General features: G+C 39.6%; 2 gene segments (V, D, J or C); both read left to right on the top strand.

The window, feature by feature from the left end:
* Positions 1–3733: 3733 nt before the first annotated feature.
* On the top strand, positions 3734–4334 carry LOC128521195 (immunoglobulin lambda variable 6-57-like). The segment is given in 2 exon segments: positions 3734–3838; positions 3931–4334. Coding segments are annotated over 2 exon segments (447 nt in total).
* An 8530-nt stretch (positions 4335–12864) lies between these two features.
* LOC128526943 (T cell receptor gamma variable 3-like) lies at positions 12865–13330 on the top strand. The segment is given in 2 exon segments: positions 12865–12904; positions 13002–13330. Coding segments are annotated over 2 exon segments (369 nt in total).
* Positions 13331–15942: the final 2612 nt, after the last annotated feature.

Genomic DNA, 15942 nt, shown 5'->3' with positions numbered 1-15942 from the left:
CTTGGAAAACTGAAGTACCTGAAGGAAACACAGCAACCATGGGGAGAACATTCTAACTAATTGACTAAGTCACTGTGTCACGACTATAATTATTATGTGAACACACACACACACACACACACACACACACACACACACACACACACACACACACACACACACACACACACACACACACACACTATAACAGTTTAAAAACAGCTTCTCATTCAAGGTTTTTTGTTTTGTGATGTATTTTCCACAATCTTTCACCGTACTGCAGATTTTAAAACTATGCCATACTGCATTAGGTAATTAGGTAAGAAAAACAGTCAGTTGTTATTTTAAGACTGCAAGGTCAACTGCTCTGGAATACTTCTTGCAAGAAGTGCATTTTTAAAGCCCATCAATCACCTTAATGAAACTGGCTCTCATGAAGCCCATCCAAAGAATCAAAGAATGCACAGCTAAAAGCATAATTTTGCCTATAAAATTAAGATGTATCTAGCAATATATGCTGTTGTGTTCTGCCTTGTCATGGGTAAGTATTAAAACTTTTTAAATTAAATAAGGAAAAACCAACAGGAATAGCAACAGAAATTGCAGTTTTTTATGATTAATGTTGATTACAGAAGCTGTCCAGGGAGTGGTGCTGGAACAAAAAGATTTCTCCATGACAAAAGAAAGGGGTAAAAGCGTGTACATCAGCTGCAAAGTGACCGGATTAAACACAGATTATGTCCACTGGTACCAAAAGAAAGATGCCGATGAAGCTCTGACAAGGATCATATATGAAAAAAAAACCAACCCTAATCCCTTAGAAATTGGGGAATTCAAAGTAAGAATACAGTCTGATAATTATGATCTAAGGATCAAAAAACTGGAGGCAAGTCACTCAGGGGTTTATTACTGCGCCAGCTGGGAAAGAGGGTCCACAGTAACAGTAAATATTCACAGTGTGTACAGAAACCCTGATGCGATACAACCACAACAAAACCTGTCCAGGTGTTCCTTACCTACATTTATTCAAACACTAATAGCTCTCTACTGTCACCAAACATTTATAAAAAATTATGAAATTTCCTCCTGTTTCTAGAACTATTACAAATACGTTGTCTTGTAATAACTTGTCTTGCTTTGGTAACTTAGTATTGTTTAATACTATTTTTTTTGTGAAAATAACAGATACACATACAAGTTTGGGGTAACCCTGGCTGATACAGTGGCCAATCCCCACCCCAGGAAATGACATCATTACTTAATACATAAAAAAACCTCATGTTCTAACTTTCACACAAAAGGTGGTGAATTTGGAGCCTTTTTTGTTCCTTATTATATTTTGACAATAAAATCTCAAAATGTTTATAACAATATTTGTTTTCTTCTCTTTGATAACAGGTAAATATTAGATCACTGCAATAAAAGCATAAAAATAGAAAAAGTCAAAAACAAAATATTAGAAATATTGTTTTGTTTTTTTAAATGTTGATTACAGAAGCTGTTCTGGGAGTGACACTGGAGCAATTACCATAAGAAAGATGGTGAAGAAGCTCTCAAATGGATCCTTTATGTCAAAAATGGCAGCCAACCTGTTCCTGATAATAACTATCCTGGAGCAGAACAGTTTAAAGTGAAGATTGGTTTAATTATGATCTACATGATTGACAAAAACATTTTTATAACAGTACAAATATGGCCATTACTTTAGAAACAATGTATTTCATATCCTATGTACTGTACTGTATGTGATGTACACTCAGAAATCAAGCATATGGTTGTTTAAAGTAAAAATAAAAAAGTACTGATATAATAAGAGAATTTTGCATGAACAGCACTTTTAATATCTGAAAGGGACACGAAGCTTAGGTGTGAATTTAGACTTCTAGCGGGCAAACAGAGGTGTTTACTTAAGTTGCCTGCTCGACACCCTACAGGTAATTTCAGTTAGCCTAACCTGCATGTGTTTGGACTGTGGAAGGAAACCGAAGTACCTGGAAGAAACCAGGCAACTTCCGACTGGTAGTATGTATACTACTGCTCAAGAGTTTCTACTCAAACGCATTTTTATGCAACAATTGCATGTAACTAGCAAAAGATAACAGGAATGCCTATGGTCTTCCTTTTGATGCAAAAGGTTTTTTTTTTTTGTTTAAAAAACACATTCATCATTTCCATTAAAATCATTATTTCTAACTCTGACAATGACAGCATGTTTTGTTATTTTGCTATATGTTATATTCAGACTAATTTTGTGTGTGTTTTCTTGGAAAACAATATAATTTTCAAGTGTTCCAAAAAGTGATCCCATGTTTTTGAGCCGTAGTGTATATAATTACATTTATGTTTAACATAAATCTGACATTATTTATATACTTACGTTCTGAAAAAATATATTTTGCCTTAATGAAAAATGTGCCTGAAGTGAGCAAGAAAGCTTTGGAAGCAAAATATTCTGCCTTTTTTAAAAACTGGGTCTACCACTGGGTCTTGCATTATTACTAGTATTGTTGCTCTGTTCAATAATTAAACACCAAGGCTTGCTCAATGCTGACTAACACTGTGGCCAATCCCCACCCCCAGGAAATTACCTGTCCAGGTGTTCCTTACCTACATTTATTCAAAAACTAATAAGTCTCTACTGTCACCAAAAATTTATAATATAAAAAGGCAAAAACTAAGGTAAATTCCTCCTGTTTCTAAAACTATTACAAATAGGATATCTTGTAATAAATTGTTGGGGTAAAACTGGGTGAGACGGTAGCCAGTCCCCACCCCAGGAAATGACATCATTACTTAATTCATAAAAAACTCATGTCCTACATTTCACACAAAAAGAGAGTGCATTTAGAACTTATTTTTGTCCGTTTTCTTTCTTGTTTTTTTTTTTTTTAAAACAACCAACTCAAAATGCTTATAACACTATTTGTTCTCTTCTCTTTGATTACAGGTAAATACAAGATCACTACAATAAAAGCATAAAAAAGTAAAAAACAAAATACTGTAAATATTGTTTTTATTTTTTAAATGTTGATTACAGAAGCTGTTCTGGAAGTGACATTGGAGCAAAATGATCTCTCCATGACAAAAGAGACGGGAAAAACCACAAACATCATTTGCAGAGTTAAAGGATTATCCACAGATTATGTCCACTGGTACCATAAGAAAGACGGTGAAGACGTTCTCAAACGGATCCTTTATGTCAAAAGAGGCGACCAACCTGTTGCTGATAATAACTATCCTGGAGCAGAACAGTTTAAAGTGAGGATGCAGGGTGATAATAATCTGAAGATACAACAGCTTGAGAAAAGTCACTCAGGGGTTTATTACTGCGCCAGCTGGGAGTACAGCAGTGACACACAGTGACAGCAAATGTTCAAAGTATGTACAGAAACCCTGATGATACACAAAGGGCAGCTTGGTGGTGCTGTGGGTTTGAACCTGGGCCTTTCCAGTCAGTACACCATCACCTTAACCACTGAGCTTACCCTGTCCCAAGTTTAGCAGTGTTTATTCTAAACCTGATAAATCTCTATCGGTCACCAAGCATGTATATTTTTTGTAAAAGTTGGGTCAAATTCCCTTAATTTCCTCTTATTATTAAAACTGGTAAAAGTATGGTATTTTTCAGTAATAAGAAAACAACAAATACAACAAATCTGGATTAATGTTTGTTGACGAGGTTAACAATCCCCACCCCAGGAAATGACATCAATACTTAAAAAAGGAAAGACTCATATTTTCAACTAGCATTAATGCAATAACAGGTGCAATAAAGAGTGCTGGACTTAGAAAAAACTATTTTACTTCTATATTACCATGTTTGTAATCATATATGCTGTTCTGTTCTCCCTGGCCATGGGTAAGTATAAGATCACTGCAATAAAACTATAAAAACAGAAAAAAGATGAAAAAATAAAATAAAATCACAGAATGTTTTTTATTTTATTACAGAACCAGTTCTGGGAATCACCCTGGAGCAAAAGGATTACTCCGTTACCAAAGGCGAGGGCAAAACTGTGTATATCAGCTGCGAGGTGACCGGATTGTCTAGTGGTGATTATGTCCACTGGTACCAAAAGAAAGAAGGAGAAGCTCTCACAAGGATCCTGTATGTCAAAAGTGGAAGCCAGGAACCTCTTTATGATGCTAACTTTCATGAAGCACAGGAATTTGATGTGAGGACACAGTTTAATAATTATGACCTGAAAATAGCAGAGCTGAAGAAAAAGCACTCTGCAGTTTATTACTGTGCCAGCTGGGACTCTCACAATGATAGAAAATATTCACAGTGTGTGCAAAAACCCCAATGTTCTACAAGCACAACAGGAAATGATATTTGCACAAGTAGTGTATAACCCTGTTCTGTTTGTAATTTAAACATTGATAGTTCCTTAACATTTTATGTGTTTTTAAAATACAAGATATCTAAAATGCACAATAATGCTATTTGAATTAATTGTTGATCAGTGTTGTCGGGTCTAATTTTAGCCCCATCTCACCACCATTTCTTAACAAAAAAATCCATATTCGGGGGTTCGTATCTAAGCTTAAAAAAAAGTGTTAACTTTTGTTCCTTTTATATTCTCTCTTTTTTTCTTCTTCTTTTTTTTTATTTTATTATATTTTTGGATTTTTCCCCCCGATTTTTCTCCCTAATTTAGCAGTGTCCAATTCCTCCCAGTCACTAGGGTGCTCCCACGCCTAAGCTTCTACCACCACTCATTTAGGAGGGCTGCAGACTATCACGTGTTTCCTCCGACCCACGTGATGTCACCGACCATCTTTTCGAACTGCTTGCTCACGCACCGTTGGGGGCGGAGTAACACACTCGGAGGACAGTGCTATCCGCTCCCTCCGCTTACGTGAGCTCACAGACTGATTGGTTTGTAGAGCCATGATTAATGTGGGAGCACGAGTACCTCTCATCCCTCCCCTCTAAAAGAGCTCGACCAATCGGCTCTCTCTAGACCTCCGGCTGTGAGAGGCCACAGCATTTTTTTTTCTTATTTGAAACTTATGTTATAAAATATACCATAAAAATTAAAAAGTAAGTGGGCTGGGTCTTGTTTCAATATAGTAAATCTATATATTATTCAATATTTATGAAATCCCTTGATACTGTATAAAGCAGAAAAGGTGATTCCTAGGCATGTTGTATTTAAAGTAACACCAGTCTTCAGAATCTACAGTAAATTGCTGCAAGATTTCTGATGCTTAATCATACAGATATTATATGCAATGTAATGCAGCACGACACCATGGCAACAGCATGGCACATAACCCCCAATATTTATAATTAATTCATGTTAATGCTGCCTGCCAAGGTTGACAATCTCCACCCCAGGACATGACATTATTATACATATATACTTTCTAAACAAAAACTGTTGCAATTAAGCATTAATGTAAAAACAGAGACAATAAATATAGCTGAACCTAGAGAAAACTTTATTATACAATTAAATCAACATATTGTGATTTGATATATATTGTTATGATTTGATTTATAGTCATTTATGCTGCTCTCTTCTCTTTGGTGACAGATAAGTAAAATAAAAAGTAAATCTCAGAAATCAGAACCTCTGTTTTTATAGATTTATGTTTGTAGGAGTTTTCTAGGAGTGATGCTGGAGCAACAACATCTCTCTTTGAGGGCAAAAATGTGTACATCGGCTGCAAAGTGACCGAATTATCCAGAGAATATGTGCACTGGTACCAAAAGAAAGATGGAGAAGCTCTTACAGGGACCCTGAATGTTAAATAAAAAAGCCCAGCTTTTCATGATATCCATCCTGAAGCAAATAAGTTTGATGTAAGGATACACTCTGATAATTATGTCTGATACAGTCTGATTTAAAGATAACAAAACTGAATAGAAACCACTCAGCAGTTTATTACTGTGCCAGCTGGCATTGTCACAATGTTGTATATTGTATAGCATTAACAAAAACCCTGATGGTATACTGTATAACCAAAACATGAAATGATTTTCACAGGCAACATTATTAAATGTATTTAGTGAGCATTGTAAAAAAAAAAAATCAAGCCGTTTCAACTGAAAATGTTATAGTGTAATAACATTGTATTGAATTTGTGTTAGTGGGAAGAGAGCGTGTGAGAAAATAAAGTGTGTTAGTGATAAGAGGGTATGTGGGACTAGAATGCGTGTTAGTAGAAGAGTGCAGGGGAACCCAGAGACTTTTTTAAAATTTTGCAGTCGTTGCGAGTTTTCGAGCCGCAGCCCTAACAATTCTCTTTGGAAAGAGCTAAAATAGCCTACATGATCTTTATATTATCCAATTGAGCACTGAAATGGACCATTGCAAGGTGGCAAAATGTACTTTCCCCTGATTCAACCCTGGACACATTTGTGGAAGCATTTAAAACTACCTTCCTTTACCTACATACGGCAGGGGGTGTGACCTCTCCGCTACTATGGATTCGTCAGGGTACTCACTCAGAGGTCGACTATGCAGTAGAATTTCTCACTTTGGCAGCCAACTTGAAACGCCTTGGCTCTCATGGCGGCTCACACGCAGGGGCTATCAGAACAGCCAAAAAATAAGCTAAATGAGCTAGAAACTAGGGATCCCCATGAGCCTACTTCCCTCTCCTACTGTATCCCAGTGACATTGCTAGATGGCTAGCCACTCCAAACAGGGCCTACTGTATAATCAAGCCTGTCTTCTTGAGTGGGCCAGTTGGAGACTGCCTGGACCTTGGCTGGTTCCATCTCTAGCCTGGAAGGGGAAATAACAAAAGCAAGAAAAGTGGTGGAGCACTTTTCTGTTTTGACATAGAGGTTGTTATCTATAGAACCTGGCAAAAATGGTGCCAGTGCTCCTCCAGGCCTCAAGAGAAAATTAAAATGTCATCCATGTAGACGAACACGGAAGAATTCAGGAAATCGCAAAGGACGTCATTAATGAGGGAGTGGAAGATGGCAGGGGTGTTGGTCAGACCAAAAGGGACCACCAAATTATTGAACTTCCCAGTAAGGGTGTTGAAGGCTGTCTTACACTCATCACCCTCCCGGATACGGATAAGGTGATAAACATTTTATAAATCTAGTTTCGTGAAGGTGTTGGCTCCCTGGAGCATTGCAAAGGTGGTGGCCAGCCTGACTAGAGGGCGCCTCCTTTTACCAGGCAGTCCTTGAGCATGTGACCTGAGCCCCCACAGCAGCCCTTTCCGGGTGGCAGTGGCCTCCATAAGTTCGTGGAGGTCAGAGGGAAGCTCTAGAGAATTTAGTTCATCCTTTAGTGCCTCCGACAGTCCCTCCAGGAAGACGCCTGCTAGGGCTCTGTCGTTCCACCCACTCAAGGCGGCTAAAGTTCGAAACTCGATGGCCAAATCATAGGCGGAGCATGATCCTTGGAGAAGGAGTAGTAGTTTAGTCCCGGCTTCTGTGCCATCATAAGATTGATCAAAGAACCTCTTAATTTCTCCAGAAAAGGCCTCAAAACTCTCGTAGCATGGGTTGTAAGCATCCCAGAGAGTCATGCTAAACTTCGGTGCCCTACCGGTGTGAAGAGTGATCACGTAGGCCACCTGGGATCTTTCAGAGGAGGAGGTGGAGGCTTGAAGCTCAAAAATCAGGGAACATTGGGATAGAAAGGATCTACAGTACATATTCCCGAGTCTCCTCCGTAAGTGGGAGTAGCTGGTAGGCGTGGCTCTCGTGGGGGTACTAGGGTTGTGTTACGAGCTGTAGGTGTCTGGAGGCTTTGCATCTGGACCATGGCATCGGCTAGTGTCTGTCTGGTGGTGACGAGTTCCTCCTGGTGCTTTCAAAGTCATAAAATCAATCAGTGTGGCGTCAGTTTAGAAGCATGCAGAAAAGCCGTGGTTGAGAGAGCCAGAGCATTGGGTCAAAGCCGTGAAATCTGGAATCATAGTGTCAGTGCCGAGGCGTGGAGAAGAGCCATGGTCAGGGGGTCATGAGCGTTGGGTCAAAGCTGTGAAGTTCACAAGAGTAGTGTCAATGCCGAGTAGTCAAGAGAGCAGGCGCATTTAATCCGAGCCATGAAATCTGTCTGTGTAGATTTAAACAGAGTCGTTTTCGAGAAAGTGCAAGCGGGGGTCAGAGCAGGGAAATCCGTCAGCGAAGCAACAAATCCGAATTGTGAGGCAAAAGGAGAAATTGGGCTTCGTCAATCTGACGAAGAGACAGCGTGCTGCGCTTCCTTATAATTAGAGAGAAATCAGTGCCGGATAACAAACCGGTGTGCAGGCGGGGCGGTCCAGAGGTGTAGGAGGTGACATGACAGCGTGGGAAAACAAGCCCACGTGGTGAAGAGCATGACATTGTGGGAACAGAAATGTCAAAAGGCGAAGCGGTCTTTGAACAGCGTAAGAGCTGAGAGCGTGACACTTTCCTGGAATGTGATCATCTGTGCTGGCATTTGTATGGTGGCCTGGTTTGAACAAGAATGTCCGGGCCCATGTGGGGACATGTTCCATGTGCGCACAGAATAAAATGCTGCACTTGTGACCCCGCTGTCTTTTGCATCTGTCGCCCATACTGATGTAGTGGGTTCAGGTAAGTGACAGCAGTATTAGCCTATCAGAGTAGGGCACCTCCCTATTTAAAGCCGGATTGGAGGTTACCTGGGTTGCGTCACGCCCGGTTTCCCCTTTGTTGTCCATGTTTGTAGAGGCGACAGGTAAGCGCGTTGTTTAAACATTAATCATTCTTACTTTTTATAGCGTGTTTTCCAGCGCTGCAGTGGACGTAGTTGTGAGCATTTGCCTTAAAGGTATGTTTGTTTAACCCGGGTTGGTTCATTAGCTGCCGAAGGAATTAATAATATTAATTCTTGCATATTGATTAGGCTTCCTTGTGCCCCATTGTTATGATGGGATACAGCTCTGACTAAACCGGTGCCTGTGTGTTTTCGCTCTGAAGACCTGAATGGTAAGTGGTTTAACTTGCCTTTTACTGAGAGTTAGAAGTGTACATGTTGTTATTGTTTCCTCTCTTGTGTTTGTCATAAGAAACTCCCTCTCGTTGCTATTGTTGTGTTGGCTGTTGCTAATCGAGTGGTGCCGCTACATTTACATTTACATTTAGGCATTTGGCAGACGCTCTTATCCAGAGCGACTTACAAAAAGTGCTTTAATGTTTACAACATTGGATACATACTTACACTGGGTTAACTAGGTTAATAACTAAGTACCATTAGTCCAACACAACTGAGGTTTTTTTTTTTTTTTTTTTTTTTTTCGGGGGGAGGGGGGTTAGTCCAAGTACTGGAGAAACAGATGCGTCTTGAGTCGTCGTTTAAAGATAGTCAAAGTCTCTGATGTACGGACATCTAGAGGAAGTTCATTCCACCATCTAGGTGCCAGAACAGAAAAGAGCCTGGATGAATGCCGCCCTCGATCCCTGAGAGATGGTGGGATGAGGCGAGCAGTGCTGGAGGATCGGAGGCAACGTGGTGCAGTGCGTGGTGTAATTAGCGCAGAGAGGTAAGTGGGTGCTGGGCCATTTTTGGCTTTGTAGGCAAGCATCAGTGTTTTGAATTTGATGCGGGCAGCTACAGGAAGCCAGTGCAGGGAGCGGAGGAGTGGGGTGGTGTGGGAGAACTTGGGAAGGTTAAAAACGAGTCGTGCTGCTGCATTCTGGATCAGTTGCAGAGGACGAATCGTGGACAGAGGCAGGCCTGCCAGGAGTGAGTTGCAGTAGTCCAGTCTTGAAATAACAAGGGACTGAACAAGCACCTGAGTAGCCTGTGAAGAAAGAAATGGGCGAATTCTTCTGATATTGTAAAGAAGAAATCGACAAGAGCGCGTAAGGTTAGCGATGTGTGGGGAAAATGACAGATGATTGTCCACGGTTACCCCAAGATTGCGGGCGGTGGTTGAGGGAGTGATTTGGTTGTTGTCCATGGATATCACAAGGTCTTGACCTGGAGATGAGTCACAAGTAATAAACAACAGTTCGGTTTTACTGAGATTGAGCTTCAGCTGATGAGCAGCCATCCAAAATGAGATGTCTGCCAGACATGCTGAGATCCGGGTGGAAACCTGAGTGTCAGAGGGAGGAAAGGAGAGGACAAGTTGGGTGTCATCTGCATAACAGTGGTATGAGAATCCATGCGATGATATGACCTTACCAAGAGACCGGGTATAGAGGGAGAACAGAAGAGGACCAAGTACTGAGCCCTGCGGGACACCAGTAGAGAGTCTACGTGGGGCAGATGTAGATCCCCTCCATGTTACCTCATATGACCTATCTTTAAGGTAAGAAGTGCCGCTAGAACTGTTCGTTTGTAGGGCTGTGAAGATACAGCTGCTAACAGTGTGAGAAGCTAAAGTTGCTAATTGCTGATAGCGAAGACGCTGCCGTTAATCTCGCGCCAGTGTTGCCGTGAATAACGTCGAGAGGGGACTGTTTATCCGTCTGGTGTCGTGTTGCTTTGTCGCCCTGTGTCGAACGTATGGTTTATTCGTTGTTCTTTCTTTTTCTTTTTGTTCCCTTTTTGGCTAAGTACTTTAAGTTTTCTTGGCCTATTTAAGTGTATTTGGTTTATTGTTATTTTGGTTTTATTAATTGTTTCTTTTTCTTTGTTAATTGGAATGGACGCATTTCTTGACGGCTGACCTGCTAGAGACTATTCAGTACGTTTAATTTTTTATGATTCTTTCTTTTGTACTTGTTAGCTTCTGACCCTTATTGTTGTCAGATGTCTTAAGAAGTGTTTGTAATATTGTTGGAGTGTTTTGTTTGTCCTTTTTCTTTTGTTTATTGTAGGAGCTGAGGTTCAGTGACCGATTGGTTTTCTTCGCTGTGGTGGTCATTCTTCCCGATTGTGTGCAGTGCTACACCTGGAGTGTTTGAGCGCGCGATCATTGTGCACAGTGGTGTGTGTGGAAGTGTGTTCCGGTAAAAAGACCACTCTACTTGGTCTGGCTCTGGTGAACCTTAGCTCTAAATATTTTGATTTGAGTTTATCCAACAATATATACATTTCAGTCCGGTCTTTCCAATTAGTTTTCCTTTCTTTATATTTTGTGTTTACCTGTTTGACCTGGGGTTTCTTTTGTCTTCTGTTTTTAGTGTGTTTTAAATAATTGTATCAATAAATTTCTAATTTTCCAAATATCTTATCCACGCCTCCTGCCTGCTGGGAAGTAGTCAAACTTGTGTGCTTGACCTCTAAATTGAGTGGTTTAAATCTTTTTGTCTCTGGGGTGAGTCCCAGGGTGGCGTAATCGGTATAATAACGCTTAGTAAATCTTTTCATGCTGTAGCGTCGCGCCACACTGACATGCCCATAGTCCCACCTTTTACTAGACTTTGTGACCGGCCTGCCGCCCTCCAATGGGAACATGTTCATACTAGTGGTAGCAGGTTGCTTCTCAAAGGAATGCAAATTCATCTCTCTGCCAAAACTCCACTAAGCCGAGGAGACCAAACAGCATGTGGTGCATGTTCATGGTTTCTCCAACCTAGTGTTAGACCGCGGACCCAATTTAAGAAAGGGCTTCTGGCATCCAATTGGAACAACAGTCAGCTTATCGTCAGGGGGATTGGGAACTCTGAAAGGGTCAACTAGACATAGAAGTCTCCCGCCAATATCTAGCATCCTTTAACCCCCTGCCCTCGGCCAAATATCTACTTTGGGGGGAGTGCCCACCTTCTGGCACTTTTCACTGGGCATGTCATCATTTGACTGTCAGCTCGGCTATCCTTCATCCATATTTCCAGAAAAGAAACTTGAAGTAGGGGTCTCAATGCCACATTGTAGTTTGGTCTTGTCACCAAATCTGGAAAGAATGGAAAATGGAACTGCAAGTTGGGAGCAGCGTTCTGCTTAAGACAGTGAGTATGTCTCTACAGCAAAACCTTTTGCTTAGAGTGGAATCCAAGAAACTTGGAGTGTTAGTGTGTTAGTAAGAAGAGAGTATGTTGTTGAGAAAAGTGTTTGAAAAGAAAAGAGAAAAGGGAAAAGAGTACCTGAAGGAAAATGCAGAAAAAGGGCAAAGATGGATTGAAAAGAAGAGAGCGAACAGTGTGTAAATAACAGAGAGGGTTTGCTTAAAGATACCTGATAGGAAGTGCTTAAATAAAAGGTACAAAGCGACCTTTCACACCGAACCTGAAGAGAAAGACCCCCTTCCGACGAAAAGGTAAACAATCTCACAAAAACTTGCACAAACATTCCTGCAGTTCTTCACTCAAAATGTTCCCCAAAACTTCTTCTAAGCCTTGCATCTGGCTCCATTTATTATACGGTTATCTCAGCAGCTCCCTTAACATCTGCCACGCCATCACTCATAGCAGCATCATTAATGCTAACTTACTAAAAGAGGGCTCTGGCTAACAGGATGAGCAAGTAAGGTCAAAAGTTAAATATGTGCTGGGTCTTTTGACTAAAACAGATCACTGATAAGAATAAGCAGTATAGAAAAGGAGTAAATGAGAGTAAAGCTGAATGTCTGAGTTTTGATGTCATATTAATTTAAAAATTTTACTTTCTATATAATGTGGGAGACAGCTAAAATAAATAGAATTTTAAATAGCAATTTACTGTATATAAGTATTTATACTATTCCTACAACAATTCCCTCCACTCCTCAAGTATGTAGGAATTGTTTACATACAGTTAATAACCTTAATTTCCTGTTTACAGAACTACTACAAATAGGATGTCATATAACAAATTTACTTGATTTTGCTTAGTATGTTTTTTCAGCTATAAAAAAAATACGTACACCATGTTTGGATTAGGCTTGTGGATACGGTGGCCAATCCCCACCCAAGGAAATGACATCATTACTCAATACATAAAAAACACATTTCAAAAAACTAATTCTCACAAAGAAGTGGTGAATTGAGACCTACTGTAATTGTTTATATATTTTCACAGCCAACTTAAAATGTTTATAACAATATTTGTTCTCTCCTCTTTGATCCCAGGTAAATATCAGATCACCACAATAAAAAGCATAAAAAAGAAAAAGTAGAAAACAAAATACTGAAAATTTGGTTTTTGTTTTTTAAATGTTGATTACAGAAGCTGTTCTGGGAGTGTCATTGGAGCAAAATGATCTCTCCATAACAAAACAGAAGGGTAAAACTGTGAACATCATCTGCAAAGTTACCAAACTATCTAGAGATTATGTCCACTGGTACCATAAGAAAGACGGTGAAGAAGTTCTCAAACGGATCCTTTATGTCAAAAAAGGCAACCAACCTGTTCCTGATAATAACTATCCTGGAGCAGAACAGTTTATAGTGAGGATACAAAGTGATAATTACGATCTGAAGATACAACAGCTTGAGGAAAATCATTCAGGGGTTTATTACTGCGCCAGCTGGGAGTACAGCAGTGACACACAGTGACAGCAAATGTTCAAAGTATGTACAGAAACCCCAATGATACACAAAGGGCAGCTTGGGGGTGCTGTGGGTTTGAACCTGGGACTTTCTAGTCAGTACACCATCACCTTAACCACTGAGCTTACCCTGTCCCAAGTTTAGCAGTGTTTATTCTAAACCTGATAAATCTCTATAATCACTAAACGTGTATATATGTTAAGTCTGGGTCAAATTCCTTTCATTTCCCCTTTTCCTAGAACTGGTACAAACAATTTTCTTATAATTACAGTACATGTCATACATTATTATTATTATTATTATTATTATTATTATTATTATTATTATTATTATTTTAGTAATAGTAGTAGTATGGTATTTTTCAGTAACATGAAAACAACAAATACAACAAATCTGGATTAATGTTTGCTGACAAGGTTAGAAATCCCCACCCAGGAAATGACATCAGTACTTAAAAAAAGGAAAGACTCATATGATAAACTAGCATTAATGCAATAACAGGTGCAATAAAGAGTGCGGGACTGAAAGAAAACCTTTTTCCGTCCAAATTAACATGTTTGTAATTATATGTGCTGTTCTGATCTCTCTGGGTAAGTATAAGATCACTGCAATAAAACTATAAGCAAAAAAAAAAAAAAAAAGATGGAAAAAGAAAAGGAAATCTCAGAACGTTTTCCCTCAATTTTTTTCATTACAGAATCAGTTCTAGGACAGACACTGGAGCAAAAAGATTTTTCCATGACCAAAGACGAGGGCAAAAGTGTGTTTATTAGCTGCAAAGTGACCGGTTTGTCTAGTGACAATTACGTCCACTGGTACCAAAAGAAAGAAGGAGAAGCTCTCACAAGGATCCTGTATGTCAAAAGTGGAAGCCTGAAGCCTGTTCATGATGCTAACTTTCATGAAGCACAGGAATTTGGTGTGAGAACACAGTCTAATAATTATGACCTGAAAATAGCAGACCTGAAGAAAAAGCACTCTGCAGTTTATTACTGTGCCAGCTGGAGAAGCTCCCACAATGATAGAAAATATTTACAGTGTGTGCAAAAACCCCAATGTTATACAGTACAAGCACAACAGGAAATGCTATTTGCACAAGTAGTGTATAACCCTGTTCTGTTTGTTATTTAAACATTGATGGTTCCTTAACATTTTATGTGTTTTTAAAATAAAAGATATCTAAAATGCACAATAATGCTATTTGAATTAATTGTTGATCAGTGTTGTCGGGTCTAATTTTAGCCCCATCTCACCACCATTTCTTAACAAATAAATCCATATTTGGGGGCTCATATCTAAGCTTAAAAGAAAGTGTTAACTTTTGTTCCTTTTATATTCTCTTTTTACTTCTTCTTCTTTTTTTTGTTTTATTATATTTTTTCCCCCGATTTTTCTCCCTAATTTAGTAGTGTCCAATTCATCCCAGTCACTAGGGTGCTCCCACACCTAAGCTTCTATCACCACTCAGTCAGGAGGGCCGCAGACTATCATGTGTTTCCTCCGACCCACGTGATGTCACCGACCATCTTTTCGAACTGCTTGCTCATGCACCGTTGGGGGCGGAGTAACACACTCGGATGACAGCGCTATCTGCTCCCTCCGCTTACGTGAGCTCACAGACTGATTGGTTTGTAGAGCCGTATTAATGTGGGAGCATGAGTACCTCTCATCCCTCCCCTCTAAAAGAGCTCGGCCAATCAGCTCTCTTTAGACTTATGGCTGTGAGAGGCCATAGCATCACCTGCGGATTGAACCAGTGATCTCCGGATGATAGGATCTCTTTTTTTTTCTTATTTGAAACTTATATGTTATAAAATATAGCATAAAAATTAAAAAGTAAGTGGGCTGGGTCTTGTTTCAATATAGTAAATCTATATATTATTCAATATTTATGAAATCCCTTGATACTGTATAAAGCAGAAAAGGTGATTCCTAGGCATGTTGTATTTAAAGTAACAACAAGTCTTCAGAATCTAAATTGCTGCAAGATTTCTGATGCTTTATCATACAGATATGATATGCAATGCGATGCAGCATGACACCATGGCAACAGCATGGCACATAACCCCAAATATTTATAATTAATTCATGTTAATGCTGCCTGCCAAGGTTGACAATCTCCACCCCAGGACATGACATCATTACTTTCTGAGCAAAAACTGTTGCAATTAAGCATTAATGTAGAAACAGAGACATTAAATATAGCTGAATCTAGAGAGAACTTTATTATACAATTAAATCAACATATTGTGATTCGATATATATTGTTATGATTTGATTTATAGTCATTTATGCTGCTCTCTTCTCTTTGGTGACAGATAAGTAAAATAAAAAGTAAATCTCAGAAATCAGAATCTCTGTTTTTATAGCATTGTCTGTCTGGTGGTGACGAGTTCCTCCTGGTGCTTTCAAAGTCATGAAATCAATCAGTGTGGCGTCAGTTTAGAAGTGTGAAAAAAAGCTGTGGTTGAGAGAGCCAGAGCATTGGGTCAAAGCCGTTAAATCTGGAATCATAGTGTCAGTACCAAGGCGTAGAGAAGAGCCATGGTCAGGGGGTCGTGAGCGTTGGGTCAAAGCTGTGAAGTTCATAAGAGTAGTGTCAATGCCGACTAGATTTT

The sequence above is a fragment of the Clarias gariepinus genome, chromosome 1 (genome assembly GCF_024256425.1).
Source record: "Clarias gariepinus isolate MV-2021 ecotype Netherlands chromosome 1, CGAR_prim_01v2, whole genome shotgun sequence".
In the NCBI taxonomy this organism is placed as follows: domain Eukaryota; kingdom Metazoa; phylum Chordata; class Actinopteri; order Siluriformes; family Clariidae; genus Clarias; species Clarias gariepinus.
This window is presented reverse-complemented; position numbering and strand designations above follow the sequence as displayed.